Source organism: Corylus avellana, chromosome ca9, assembly GCF_901000735.1.
Source record: "Corylus avellana chromosome ca9, CavTom2PMs-1.0".
Taxonomy (NCBI): Eukaryota; Viridiplantae; Streptophyta; class Magnoliopsida; order Fagales; family Betulaceae; genus Corylus; species Corylus avellana.
In genome coordinates this window covers 7656883-7673043 of record NC_081549.1, presented here as the reverse complement: position 1 = coordinate 7673043, position 16161 = coordinate 7656883, and the positions used below count along the sequence as shown (strand labels likewise).

The 16161-nt window shown below is 36.0% G+C and overlaps 1 protein-coding gene across 1 annotated transcript; it reads left to right on the top strand.

The window, feature by feature from the left end:
• The first annotated feature begins 13126 nt into the window (after positions 1 to 13126).
• LOC132162181 (E3 ubiquitin-protein ligase PUB24-like) lies at positions 13127 to 14999 on the top strand. Its single transcript, XM_059572446.1, has 2 exons — positions 13127 to 14371; positions 14980 to 14999. The coding sequence occupies exon 1, from the start codon at positions 13147 to 13149 to the stop codon at positions 14368 to 14370; it is 1224 nt and encodes a 407-aa protein (XP_059428429.1). The 5' UTR covers positions 13127 to 13146; the 3' UTR covers position 14371; positions 14980 to 14999.
• The last annotated feature ends 1162 nt before the right edge of the window (positions 15000 to 16161 follow it).

The following is a 16161-nucleotide window of genomic DNA, read 5'->3' as shown; positions in this document are numbered from 1 at the left end:
AGTTTGCTTCTTATTTGTGCTTCTTATTTGTTTAGGGAAATGCTACAGATACAAACAGCTTTTACAAACAGAAACTTACGTACCGACGTGGCAGACAAATAGAAATAAAAAACAATTTACTCAAACATTGGAAAAGGACTGATGGAGAGAACTCTCTACCGCCATTCTGCACTTCCACCGGCCATTCTGCAGCAAGAGAGAGAAGATCAAAGATAGAAGTGAGAGAGAGTTTGTGTCTATGGCGGTTGAAGGCCATGGCACCGCTTTGTTGCTACGTCGGCCATGATTTTTTTGTGGGTGTTTGTTCTCGAATCTTGATTGAGGTTGAGGCTTGATTTTGGGTTATTTTTGTTTGATGTTGCTTGGCTATGTTTTCTCAAAAAAAAAAATAAAAAATCATAGCTACCATGTTGGAGTGGATTTGTTAGAAAAGATTACTATTGACCTCATCAGGCAAAGAGAAATTGTTCATGTCCCTCCCGAAGAGCTCCATTCTCATCGAAAAAGGAAAGGTCCAGCAATGAACCAACAATTAATCCCAACTCATATGTAAGTTTGTAACCCTTGAGTGAATTTTCATGGAAAAAGGATTTTCAAACAATCCAAACTCCTCCTCAAACCCAAAACAGGGCAAATCAACCAACCAAAGCAGAATAATCTGTGACCCGCTGGATCTTAGAGACGTTGTTGTGTTGGTCTCCTCCAATAATTTCTGGTCACCCGGGCTAACCCACTTCAAAAATTCCCCTCCGAACCCGAGTAGCCTCCTCCAGTGAATGGGAATGTTAAAATTCAACAGTAAACCCAGAATCTTGGCCACAATTGCCAAACTATTGCTGGTGAATTCGGTGGAGTTCTCCATGTCGGTCCTCACATCATCAACTAGCATGGAGTTGAGCTCTTGCAGTGTGTCCAGGCAGGTTTTTTTGATGGTGCTTAGGATGATCACACTATTATAAGCGTGGTCATCTCCACACCAGATTGTATAATATTTACAGGAAGATAATAAATTTTCAGGTAGAGTTAACCGGTCAAGAGAAACAACTCTTGATGAAGAGTTGAGTTGGGACTCTATAAATAGAGTTCCATGAGAACACAAACAGTATCCCAACATATATGTTTTATGTACATTAGTTTTTGTTACGTACAAACTCTGCGTTCAAGTTTTCTCTTGTTCTACACAAGATTTCCACCTTAACGGGAGAAATCCTTCCTAGAGATGATTCTACAAATTTCAACAATGGTATCAAAGCCACCGTGGAAGATCAAGAGAATCAAGAAAATTCTGCAATTTCTTAGTCTGCCATTGGAAGGTTCAGAGAAGAATTTTGCACTCGGCAAGATCGATCATCCACGTTGATTTCTTGATCACCGGTTTTGATTTCTCACAGAAATCCTTAACCGGGTGGTGTCTTGAGAAATGTCATTACAAAAAAAATAAGTTTTTTTTTTTTTTTTGACATGTCCACACAAGGGAAGGGGGAGGGGGGATTCGAACTAGGGGGTGACGTCTGAAAAAGTCATATGTCGCCCCTAGGGGTGAGTGTGACACATTTTCACACGTCACCCCCCATGGGGGGTGACGTGTTAAAATGTGTCACACATCACCCCTAAGGGCGAGGGTGACGTGTGAAAATGTCACCTCCACCCTGCATGGGAAGGCATGCCCCTAGCTGCAAACCTGCAACTAGCTTAATTAATTTCTTTCTTCTTTCTTTCTTCTCTCGTGCAGCTGACTCCTTCTTTCTTAATTTCTTCTTCTTCTCTCCTTCTTCCTCTCATCTCCATCACTCCTCTCTCTGGCCAGCTAGCTACTCTTCCCTCCACCAACATACACCAGCATGTACCTAGGTAAGAATTTTTAATTAATTTTATTTATTTACATATAGTTTTCCATATATATTTATTTCTTTGTTTTTTTTGTTTTGTTTTGTTTTGTTTTTTTTTTTTTTTTTGAATTATTCTTAGATTTTAGTTCATGAACATGGAAAATTTGAAGATTCATTGAATTTGTACGATTTTGGGAGAGAACAAGTGACGTGAAAGTGCGATTTATCTAAGGAGCCAAAGTCGTATTCCGGCGACTCCAAGTCGTTGACACCGAATTGGTTGAAATCACTGATTCGGTCGAAGCTATCGACACCTACTAGGAAAGGCAACGTGCGTTTCACGAGTTCGAATTTAATTATAGTTGGTAATTTTTAAGAAATATGATCTGTTAAGGGAATATTGTTTCACAGCTTCATAATTTTGAATTCTATATATGGGAATGCTATTCCTTTAGTGGAATTTGATATACTGTCATTTATCTATCCTTGGTTTATTTTTTTATCTTTTATTTTTATTTTTTTGTTACTTTTCTAGATTATCCAAAAGAGCCCAAGAAGAGTTGGCGAGATGACAGCAGATGTTCTGGACACAATTCGAAGTCACCTGTCAAAAATGAATCCCCATAATGGGTGTGCAAATGGCTTGGCTTCAAGGGGGAATAGAATATCCATATTGGCATTTGAAAAAACGCACATTACCCCTAGGGGTGATGTGAGAAAAGTGCACGTCACCTTCAGTAAGGTGATGTGCCACTTTCGCTAGGGGTGATGTGCAAAAAAGCCACACGTCACTATTCCCATTTCTAGTCTACCAGATTGAAGTCCTTTGTCGCCACGTCACTAATGGAAAGTCACTACCCCATTAGTGACCTTCTTTGGCCAAAAAAGGTCACTAAATGGTAGTGACAAAAACCTTACTTTTTTTTGGTAGTGTGTGTTTCTCTTTGTAAAGAGAGGAATTTGATGACGGCATCCAGAGATATTTTGAGAAGGAAGAAATTCATTTTTGTTTACGTGAGTGCCTCCACTTGCTAATTCAAAGTTTCCCATGTATCAATCAAGCTCTGCAGAATTTGGATTCAGAGGATTCTAAGTGCAGCAAACACGATTTATTAATTGATTTGGTTAAAATCAATTATCAGATCAGTTGTTTGAAATTTGCATGGTGATCATCGCAAGTAATCTGTGTTAACAGATTCAAAAATGGGTTATAAATTGATTTGGTTAAAATCAATCATTGGATGCGTGTGGCGAAGATTTGATTATAGATTTACAGTATAATAATTCATTTGGTTAAAATTTATCATCATAAGTGCTTAGCATGATGGTTAAGGCTTTGAAGAAGAGAAGCATGAAGATGAAAAGGTGTATCCAGTATAACTCAAACTCGCACCGTTTGGGTCTAGGATGAATGCTTGAACCAATAGGCTATCAAATCTTCATGTAAAATTGTCACTTGCTTAATGTATTAACACACAGAGAGTAGCAGAAGGCCGAATCCAAGAGCAAGCCCATGCCTTGGTTTGAAGTAGTTCTCAACCCGTGTTCCCCATGCATGTTAGACTAAGGATACCTAAATCTCTATAATTTTTTCAGTGAAATTGCTAATGCGTGTGGGTCGCATGAACTATAATTTTCATAGAAATTAAGGGGATTTATTGACATGTGAAATTAAATCGCTACTTTTGCCTTAGAAAATTATGTGAGTACTAAGTTATGTTGTGTGTCTTTTATGTGACACAAATATTAATTGCTCCCATAATGTTGGGTTGAGCATTATTATTTTGAAGCAACTTAGAAACTATGAACCCATAGATGTATGCATACTCTCTAAGATTCACTAGTATATATACATGGTTAGTGGGAGTTTTAAATCTTAATGTGCAATAGGATATTTAAATATTCTAAGGTGACACATTGATTTAAAATAGTAGCAGTGTGCCTTTGTGGCAAAATTTAATAGCACTACTAATATTGCTTAAATTTATTTTTGCGGGATATATGAGTCTAAGCAAAAATGTGAGATTTTGAGCACTCCACGAGATATGAGTTCAGAGTAATGTAATGCAAAACGCTTTGGAGGCAAGCACGGTAGTTAATTATAGCAAAATCTAGGAATGCAGGTTTGTGTGATATATAAAGAATGATAAAGGGTACAAAATCTACTATTCTGAGAGAAGATTGATAGAAAGTAAGGATGTTATCTTTCTTCAAAATACCAACTAAATTACTCCTATGGAAAGGATCTAACTTTTACAAGATGTAGATCCCCAATGTCAAGAACTACAAGATACTCCATTACAAGATGAACAAGATACATATGTTCAAAACAATGGGAGTAAAAGAAAGTTTAATGATCAATCACTTGTGGATGCAAGTGATGGAAATAGTGGGAGTAAGAGATAAAAGGCAACTGTCAAATATACTCAGGGGTCATTATGTTCTGAGTGCAGATGACATAAGTCTACAAGTTAAAAGATCCATATATATATATATATAAACTCATATAGTCTTCTAGAGAGTGGTATTTGAAGTTCCTCCAAGTTATATTGAAAATAGGATATGAGATGAGTCAGTTAAATCACTATGTTTACACATAGAGGTGCCAAGATAAGTTAACAACGTAGCCATTATATGTTAATGGTATATTGTTAGCTGGTAATTGTCCATATATGGTGCATGAAATAAACGGCATTCTCAAGATCTGAATTTGAAATGAAAGACATGGGTAATGACACTCATGTTCTTGGTACAAGAACTTCTGGATATAGAAATTCAGGATTATTGTTTTTGTCGAAAACTATCTGGATTAAGTGTTCAAAAGGTACAATTTGGAGAATTGTAAAGTTTTGAGCACACTTGTCTACGAAGGGCAAAGAGACTATGTGCTCGAGAAATGAGGATAAAATAACAAAGAAATGAAAATGTCCCCTATGCCCAGGCTATGGGCATCCTCATGTATGCTATGACAAGAATTAGGCACGACATTTGTCATGCAGTTGGATTGGTAAATATGTTTCAAATTCAATCCAATTAGAGTACATTGATAGGCAGTGACACAAATACTATGATATTTGCATGGCATCAAGGTATGAAATTGTCTATTGGGCTAAGTGATCTTAACCTTATTGTTTGTAGTGATGCAAGTTTTTCAGGTTATGTAGATGATAGAAAATTTACAAGTGTATGCATATTCCTTTTTGGTAGAAGTGTAGAACAATTGTTTCTTGGTTTGAGAAAGAAACAAGGTTGTGTTGCATAGTTCACAATGGAGCTTAGTACATTGCATGCATCACAATGGTGAGTAATTTGGTTTGGATTTAATTTTTTGTCGACAATTTAATTTAGGTATACCTAGTAGACCAATAAATGTGTTTTGTGATAATAAGTTTGTTATCTCTTTAATAAAAAGTTGAGCACATAGCTCCAAAGACGAATACATTAATAGAATTTATCACTATATTCAAAGATATAGTGGGGAGGGGTGAAACAAAAAGTTGAATTTATTTCATCAATAGAGATAGTAGCCGATCCTATGACCAAGGTCTTACCTCTGGATGAATTCAAAGGGCATGTAGCAACAATAGGATTGAAATACACCTAGGTAAGAGCTAGCTGGGTTGACACATAGTTGGAAGGATCTGGGGATGCCCGAAAGAATGATTTTATGCACTTCTGCCTAATGGGGAAATAATTAGTTAGTTAAGGGTTGATGACACTAATGAGGTATGGATATTACATCTCACATAAATGTAAAGTCCACTGAAAGGCATTATGTTGAGATTGGGTAGTATCTATGCTTAGAGGGTGTAAGAAGATGCTAATAAGGTGTATCAAGGAAAACCATAGGAATAATGGCTTTAAAGGAAGTACTTGATCAAAAAATTTAGCACAGGTCGACACAAGGTTTTTTGCACGGCTGAAGTTGTCAATTGTGGAATGGGTGTGGACTATACTCCCAACCATGGAGAATTAATGCCGTTCATTTGAGAGATAGTGAAATGAAGTCATCCCTAATTTGCTAACGGTGAGGAAGTATATGGTAAAGGATGCAGTCAGATAAAATGATGAAAACGTGCTTACGTATAGCCATGTCATGATCTGACGCCAATCTGTAAGTTTTACAGATGAGAGTTGGCATGGGGCAAAATTATTACTACCAAGGTAATCATGTACAACTATGGTTTTATTACCAATCATAATAGTATGATCTAGTGGGAGATGATGGTGTATAGGATGATCGCACTATTATAAGTGTGGTCACCCCCATACCAGATTGTATAATATTTACAAGAAGGTAATAAATTTTGCAGGTGCAGGTAACCGGTCAAGAGAAACAACTCTTGGCAAAGAGTTGAGTTGGGACTCTATAAATAGAGTCCCATGAGAACATAAATTGTATCCCAACATATATGTTTTGAGGATAACTTCTATAAGGAGGTGGTTTAAACCACCTCCTTTGTGCCCACCAATGAGCATTTGACAACTAGGAAAATTACACACTTTCAAATGAGATGAGAAGCACTAGATTAAAATCCATTCTCCCATCATAAAAAAAACTCCTCAAACCCATCATTTTCTCTCTCGTTCTCTCTCTCTCCTCACTCCTCCGTGCTCTCTCTTTCTCTCTCTCTCTCTCTGGTGGCAGCAGTGACCACTGCCAAGCCCAGCCCAGAGCTGCCGTTGAAAGTGCCAGAGTGCAGCCCAGAGCGGCTTGAAAAGACGCCAGAGCCCAGCCCAGAGTTGCCGGAGACCAAACCTGAGAAGACGCTGGTTTGGCCGAGGCAAAATTTTTGTTTTGTAAAAGGCAAAAAAAAAAGAAAAAAGAACCACAACAATCAGTATTAAGATCATGCAGGAAATTATAAGTTTCAGTGCATAAATTCATTCTTTTTGGATCTGGTTTTAATGTCAAATAATCTAGGCTTCGACGTCTAGTCTCCGGCGTCGGGTTGGGCTCCGGTGGCTTCTCTAGCAAAATCTAGGCTGGACTCCGGCGTCTTCAACGGCAAGACCTCTACTGCTGCCGGAGAGAGATGGAGGAGACGGAGAGATCAGAGAGAGAGAAAGGGAGTGACTAGTGAGGGTCTAAGGGAGAGCTCGCCGCTGGAGAGAGAGAAAAAGAAAGAGTGGGAGGGAGAGGGAAAAATGAGGGTTTTTGTGATTTCAAGAGAAATAGTTTTTAATAAGGTGTTTTGCATCTTATTTTAGTTGATGTAATAATCCTAGTTGTCAAATGCTCATTGGTGGGCACAAAGAAAGTGGTTTACACCACCTCCTTATAGAAGCTATCCTCATATATTTTATACATTAGTTTTTGTTACGTATAGATTATGCGTTCAAGTTTTCTCTTGTTCTCCATAGGATTTCCACCCTAATGGGAGAAATCCTTCCTGAAGATCATCCTACAAATTCCAACATTCTTGGTCTGTGATGGAGGGGCTCAGCCATGCCTGGGTCACAGCCAAGACCCAACGGGTTACGGCGACCTACGCCTGGGTCTCTACTATCGCCCGCAAGACCCAACTGTGGGTCATGACCTGACCACGCTGGGTCTCGGCCAGACCTAGTCGTGAGTTAGCAGACCTACGGCGGGTCTCTGGCTGTGGTCTTAGCAAGAAGGCTGCGTTCCTCTTCGTAAAACTCCTCGAAGAATATGAGAAAACACTGAAAGCCAAACAAACAAGCAAATGAGTAAGTTGTTTTTTTATTTCTTTTTGTCTACCACGTCAGTACGTAAGGTTTTGTTTGTAAAAAATGTTCATATATGTAGCATTTCCCATTTGTTTAACATTGATTGTTAATGAAGTCATGCCCCCAAAACGTGGCTCATGTATATATATCCTTTGACAAGCACTAGAACATGTTCTGGTTGACTGGCCAATAATTATTAATTATGTTTGGGAGCTCAACTTGCACATCAGTGAATGTTTGAAACTTGTAAGAAATTCCAAATCTTTGCTGAAATTACAAATCGGTAGGCAAACATTCTAGCAAGGCACATTTCTCTATCAATATTGAATTTCCAGCCACTTCTATATCAACCATGATTATGTTGGATACACACAAAATTTTAGGTACGGCTGGCAAAAAAGGTACCTGACACGACCCAATTACGACCCACAAGGACCCGCGACCCGATTAACCCATACACGAACACGACCCGTTTAGCTAAACGTGTTCGCGGGTCTAACATGATTATGACATGGAAATAGCTGGGTAACCCGACACGACCCGTTTAACTTGTTTAAAAGAACCAGGTCTTTGTGGGTAGATACGACCCGACACGACCCGACCCATTTAAAAGAAAATAACCCTAAAATTAAAATAATAATAATAACAATACCAATGCAATTGTTAAAAAAACATTCACAAAATTAGCAATTTTCAAAAATTAATTTTTAGATTGTTATTATTTTATTTCAATAAATCTTCTGTATTATTTCCAACAACTTAAACTATACAACTTATTCGCATCAAACCACCAATTTAATTTGAAGGAATTTGACCCAATAATCACAAATGTCAACCACATAGAAGGTAGCTCTTAAGCTGGCTTTGAATTTTGATACCACTTTAGAGGAGATTAACTCTTTAGGAATTTAGACTCAATTGAGTTATATTAATCAATTACTCTTATAATATGTTTCCACATAAAACTTAATTAATTTTCCCTCACATGCTGATACTCTACAATTTGGATCATTAATTTTGTTAGCTATTAAGAAATTCCCATGAGATCTCTCATATCTCACAACTCTTTATCTGCATAGGTACAATGGAAATAAGAGGAAAGACAAAAATAATTACAAACCATGAAAGACACACAAGGTTTAAGAAGAAAAAAATGAGAACACAAAATAGAGATAAATGACATCTCTTGATGGCTATTGCAAATATTTGATATTAAGATTTATAGCTTCTTTAAACAGCTACAGACTGGAATTAGGAAAGAATCGAAAGATGGATAGCACATATATATAATCATCATATAGAGACCACACTTGACTTCAGTATATATAATCATCATCAAAGATCATATTAAGATTTTTTGTACTTTACCCACCAAAAAAAATATTAAAAAAACAAAAAAATGGTGAACAGTAACTGGGTCTAGCGGGTCGACCTACCAGACATGAACAGTAACCGAGTCTGGCGGGTCGACCCGCGCAGACACGAAATTAACCGGATCTTAATAAGGTAGACCCGATTAAGATCCGAACCAGATAAGGCCAAACCCAATACTTGTTTTTTTGTGTCGTGTTCATGTCAGGTTCGCGGGTCATGTTAAAATTGTCAGCCCTACTTTTAGGCATACTAATAAACCATAAATTTCAGTTGCAACTTACTATTAAGTTACAATACTAAGTGGACTTGTATTGGTTGGTTTTTCTTTCTATAGGTAAGATTAAATTTCATTAATATAAGAAAGTGGAAATTTCATTGATAGCGTAAAAATTAGAGCTAATAAAATTGTGATACTTGTCATATTAGTGGATTAAATTTGACTATATAGACTAAATTATTTTGTTTTTCCATATCTCAGTTACCTTTGAGTTCATTTTGATACCACATGAAACTAATTATAATTCAGCTAAACCACAATGACTAATTTTACATTTTTGTCCCCATATATATGTTCTATGTAATGCCCCCAATTTTTTTTTTTCTTTTTCTTTTTCTTTTAGATAACAGAGGTCCAAGAGCACTACTAACCTTTTTGCTCTCATTTTTGCCCTTACCTAAACAGTTAAAGGTCAAAAAGTGGTTACGATTAATAGTTATTGGCTAAAACCACTAATAATAACTTCCTAGGTGATTAGTAAAATTCACTAACCGCCTCCGCTAACTGCTAGGGGGTTAGCAGCTGTTTTTTAAAAGAGAAAAACAAAACCACTTTGTTTCTATGATAATACCCTACTACATACAATATCATTTATAGATTTGTGTACATTTTTATATATATTTAAACGTAAAAACGAAGTCGTTTCATGTATATATATATATAGCGGTTAACGGTTAACAGTTAGCTATTTTGAAAAAACCTAAAACCGTTAACCGTAACTGTCTAGACGGTTAGCGATTTTTCCTAACCACCTTCAAAAACAGTTAGCGGTTAATGCGGTTAACGGATGGTTAATAACCGTCCACTTTTTCACCCTTATAAATAGGCACTTAGTATATTCACAACAAAATTTTATATATATATATATATATAGTTTGAAACTATAATCATCAGCATTACAAAAGCTCTAAATCATAGCATTCATCCACAATTACGTACGTCAAGAGAACATGACATTTATAACTTTAATTGCATACCCAAGTTTATAGAATTAATTACTCCAGTTAAAGGTGTATCAAGTTTTTAGGAGCTAGAGCTAATCTTGGGGCACATTTCATTGTTAAATGGGCCGCTTCTCATTATTGTTATGAAAGCGTTCCCACTTCTCTTTCTTTATAATCTACGGTAAGAATAAAGAGTGGGAAAGATCCTCTTTGATCCCCTCCCCCTTTTTTCTGAGTTGTTATCCAAAAACGAAAAACGTAAGACCAAAATTTATACACTAAATAGCTCGATAAGTAAACAATAATTCAAAATGGATAGAAATTAGTTACTTTGTAGCTAATTCATACAAACCAGTCTAATAAAGTGACATGTATTGGTAAAGTATGTGAAAATCACATGTTTTTTTATTAGTGCTATTAAAAAAAACATATGAGAAGTACATGCTAAGGAATACATGTCATTTTATTAAACTGGTTTGTTGCTAATTCATACAAATCAGTTTGTAACTAATTTATGTCCATTCAAAATAGTGTGTAAGCCCTCGTGCCAAAGAATCACCCCACCCCACCCCCCAAAAAAAAGACTCAATAAAGGAATTTTATCAATCAACACAAGTATCTAGGAATAACATTGAGGAAAATACTCAACAAGAGAGGCAGAGTTGTAAAAGAACTTCATGCGAGGGTGGTCAAAATAAATTGGAATGCAGCTCTTGATAAACTAAACAAGAAGATGGGTGTGGGAGTAATATCTAGAGATGTTGAGGGGTTTGTTCTTGCATCTTTGTGTACCACGATGCCTTTTATTGCAGACCCAACAGTAGCTGAGGCGATGGCAGCTCGGGCAAATTAGGCAATTGCCTAATGCCCCCAATAAAAATAAGGCACTCAATAACTATAGCATAATTAAGTTTCCTTTTATAAAAAACATAATTAGAGCCTCAATTATGATAAAAAGTTAGTCAAATGTCTTTCAATTCATTAAGGCCTCAATTATGTTAAAAAATAATATTATGACAAAAAAGTTAGTAAGTGCTCTTTAATTAAGGCCACAATTACGATAAGGGTGAAGCTAAATACAACTGCATGCCGGCAAATTTTATTTTATTTTATATTTAATATTAAAAATTTGAAAAAGAAAAATTAGCCTGGCGTGCTAAGCACGCCGGCGTAGTGTGAATCATGGCCCTTACGGTAAACATGAATACATAGAATTAAATTCCAAGATAATAAGACTTTAAAGGAAATGAAAGAGAAAATTGGAAAGTAACATTGATTGCACTCCTAAAGCAGCTACTAAACTCATAGTTTCATCCGAACTTAAAACCAATATATTAGCTAAGTTCGTTCGTTAAATAATTTTTAGAATAAAGTAAATTTCGTTTTTTCACATTAAATTATACATAAAAAAAAAAAAAAAAGAATTATATGTAGCTCAACACAAAATATGAGATGTGTTGAATTTAAATGTCTCCTAACAAAATATATTTTGCAGTCTTTAGAAAAAAAAAAATAATAATAATAATTAAGGGCAAAAGTAAAAAAGAATGATTTAAAATTAAAATGATTTAATTAAATATTTAAATAAAAAAAGGTCATACTTAAGTTTGTCACCGTAAGCATCAAAATCTATTAAACCGGCCCTAGAAGGCAGCATAATGTTTTTCGAGACATAGAGCTCCAACAAGTAATTATTGAAAAAGATGCGCTTGAAATTGTGTATGTGTTCAACTCCCAGCATTTGTTTACGTTATGTATTTTTCTATTTTATTTTTCCCATGATTATATTCAAGTTTCTATATATTTTCTCTCAAGGTGAAAGCCCAAAAGCTTTTGTAGTCAGTGGTAGTGAGTACCACTGACTACAACTCAATGGATTGTGATATATTCATCCAAAAGAAGTTTATTCATCCAAAAAAACAAAAGACTGATATTTCAAAGACAAATAATATTTGAGTGTTGAAAGGGAATGTCGAGTAGTGGAGAATGCATTTGCAGTAAATAGAAAAGGTGTCCAAATCAAGAGAATTGAAGAAAACAGATTTTGACTTTGAAACATTAATTGGAATTCAAAGGAAAACCCATGTTGCTACGACCAGCCGATATTTTGGGCCAGAGAAATCAACCAATTAGGCGCGCACGTTAGTTGGAGTAATAGAACAGGTAGAACAGCGACCAATTTTCTCCATCAAATGAAATCAACCACCCTTTAGACTCATAATTATTAAAGGATTACTTCACAAATCACAAAACTTCAATATCTCTGTTCAAAAAAAAAAAAAAAAAAATTAAAAAGGAAATTTTTACTTAAACGTTCATCATTTTTACTTCTTAAAGTTTAAAAATTTTTAATTTAGTGTATGGATATTTTAATTTTTGGCAATACCACCCATCCGTTAGAAAAAATCTAACAAGGGGTGTCAAAATTTACCACAATACCCCATTTTCTTAAAAAAAAAAAAAAAAATTGCTAAGATTCTAGCATCAGTCATGATTTAATGGAATTTCCAAAATATTGACATTTAAATCTCTGTAATTTTTTATTTTATTTCTTATATTAAAAAAAGATTTATATTTTGAAAATTTTTGATTAAATTTAATAGAAAAACCTAACGGAAGTGACATTCCAAAAAATTAAAAGTTCGATAAGCTGAAGTAATAGTTTTTAAACTTTTGATTAGTAATTACAAAATTAATTAAAAAAAAAAAAAAAAAAAACCTAGATCCCTGTCTAGATAGGTGATAACTGATAAAGCAAAAAACAGCAAAAACTTCGTAGAAAGCGAGCGAATAATAATTGTCTCTTTGCGAACTGAGTCAATACTTTATACTTCGACTCTTTCTAATCTGCACCGAATTATGGACAAGAGAATATATTGTTGAAAAACTATAGCCGCTTTCTCTTACCACGGCCACCCCCATCATCATCTCAATCCTCATCTTATTCTCCCAAAGTGATATAATTCTACGTGAAGAAATTTATATTACATATTATCCCACATCGATTATATTTCTGCAGTACTATTCCATGGATGACATTCAAGTTCCTCACTACTTTATCTGCCCTATATCCCTCCAAATCATGAAAGATCCTGTGACGGCAATTACGGGCATCACCTATGATAGAGAAAGTATCGAGCACTGGCTGTTCATAGGCAAGAACACGACATGTCCGGTCAGCAAACAGCCGTTGCCAAGAGACTCCGGGTTAACCCCTAACCACACATTACGCCGCCTAATCCAGGCTTGGTGCACCCAAAACGCCTCCCACGGCATCAACCGGATTCCAACGCCGAAGGCGCCGCTCGACAAGTTTCAAGTCATCAAACTCATCAAACACCTTTCGAAACCTCAGCTCCAGCTGAAAACCGTCAGACAGTTGGAGCTCCTAGCCGTCGGGAGCGAAAGAAACAGGAATCCTATGGTGGAAGCCGGCGTTCCGAAAGCCATGTTGTTGTTTATTGCCACGTGTTTCAAGAACGCCCAGATAAACGGCGTTGAAGAGGCTCTCAGCGTGCTCAACTTTATCCCGGTTCCTTCGAGAGAACTAAAGCAAGTTCTTGCTGAGAATGATTGTATTATCAATTCTCTGACGTGGGTTTTATTTTATGAGATGGAAAATCATGCGGCAGTGAGATCCCATGCAATGATCGTGTTGAAAAGAATCATCAAGCCAGGGAGCTCAAGCGCTGTATTAAAAACGTTGAAGCCAGAATTCTTTAAAACGATTGTAGGAGTTTTGAGGAGTGGAAATATCACTCAAGAAGGAATTAATGCTGCTTTGCATGTGTTGTTAGAGGCATCTGCTTGGGGAAGAAATCGAATAATGATGGCGGAAGCTGGCGCAGCGTTTGAGCTCATTGAGCTTGAATTGGGTTTGCCGGAGAGGAGAACCACCGAGCTCATTTTAGGAATACTATTTCATCTATGTTGTTGCGCCGATGGGAGAGCTCAGTTTCTGAGCCATAGTGGAAGCATTGCGGTTGTGTCAAAGAGGATCTTGACTGTTTCAGCAGCAGCCGACCATCGGGCGGTTCTGATCCTTTCAACGATTTGTAAGTTCTCTGCAGCGACATATCCGTTGCTTCAGGAGATGTTAAGGGTTGGGGCTGTGGCAAAGCTTTGCTTGCTGCTCCAAGCTGACTGTGCCGCATACTTGAAAGAGAAAGCAAGGGAAATCCTGAGATCTCATTCGAAGGAGTGGAAGGATTCTCCTTCCTTTGGTGTTAATCCTCGAGAGATCTATATCTAAGGTGAAATGCATAGATGAGATTATCATCACCTCCTTCTAAATTTTTCTTCTCTTGCTATCTATTAATATCTCATTTCGAGCCCATGTAAGCAAAACAACTTATAATCAATTATTTGACACCTCTTTAATTTGCAGGTGTTTTTAACTTAAGTGTTAACCTCTTATTGGACACTGTCAAAGATTGGTTTTACTCTAGATTCGGACAGAACGTATTCTCTTTGTGTATTAATTCAAACCAATTTATAATAAAAATCAAAGAGAAGATCGATGTTAAATCTTCATCTATTAATTAAAATTGGTTGAACGAAGAAAACTAATTAAAAGCGAATTGTTTATAATTAGAACTCCAATACCAACTTAAAAAAGCAATCATACTTTCGAAAATTGATATTATAATTTGGCATTCCAAAAACTCTTTCACATACGTGCATCTTTATAATAACAAACTTGGCCTAAGCTGGCTTTAACTGAGAATGTTAAAATGTGTATATAGCTCTTGTGGTTTTTAGGGATCATTGAATTTTTATCTATTTATTTACTTATTTGCTATTGTTAAGAATATATTTGATATTATTCTAATATATTTAACAGCTATGAAAGGCTTTTCAGGGGATAAAGATGGGAATAGCTTGCTGCCGGATGATGATGTGGATGGGGTCTAGGCGTTGGAAAATCACTACTAAATTGTAAAGAAAACAGAAGTGCAAAAAAAAAAAAAAACAAACAAACAAACAAAGGGGATGTGGCCTGCCTACCGCCGTCCAAAAAGACGGAATTTTTAAACGGAATGACTATATTGCAATAAAAAATAAACTTCATTGAAATATATTGTCAATTTTTAAATATTGAAAGTAAAAAAAAAAAAAAAGGAGTACAACTTCAGGGGTAAAGTGTAGTTTCCCCTAAATTGATTTATAGAAATTAAAATTTCAAGAATATCATGAACATGAAGTAACGGTAGAGATGGGAAAGAACTTCATGCGGGGGTGGTCAAAATAAATTGGAACGCAGCTCTTGATAAACTAAACAAAAAGATAGGTGTGCGAGTAATATCTATAGATGTTGAGGGGTTTGTTCTCGCATTTATATGTACCACAGTGCCTTTTATTCAAGACCAAACAGTAGCTGAGGCGATTGCAGCAGAATTTTTTTTGAGACTTGGGGCTCCAACAAGTAATTATTGAGAAATATGCGCTTGAAATTGTGTATGTGTTCAACTCCCAGCATTTGTTTACATTATGTATTTTTTATTTTATTTTTCCCATGATTATATTCAGGTTTCTTGTTAGAATATATGAAAAATATAATTATTTTTCATATATTTCATAATTAGGTTAATATTGAAATATTCTCTATTTATAAGTTGACTGTAATCAAATATTGAGATTGTAATCAAATCAAAGAGATTTTATTATTATACTTGTATGTAGACACTGCCCTATAAATAGGGACATTTGTATTGGAGACAAATCAAGTTCATAAGCACAATGTAATCCTAAGGGATATTCCGAGTGGTAGACGTATGTGTCTAACACCGAACCACCCGTAAATTGTTTGTGTTCATTCTCTCTCTTGCTTCTGCTTAATATTCCCACATCATCATTATTTCAACATGGTATCCGAAACACTTTCTTGTGACCTTCAACGTCCTTGATGTTTCCTCACTTTCCGTCTAACAATCTTGGTGCTCAATTCGACTGCCACTCTCCACCCAGGCTCTCTATCAGTTCAGCCATGCACCACCACATTCATCCAAACACCTCGATGTTCCCACCATTCAACAGATCAAAC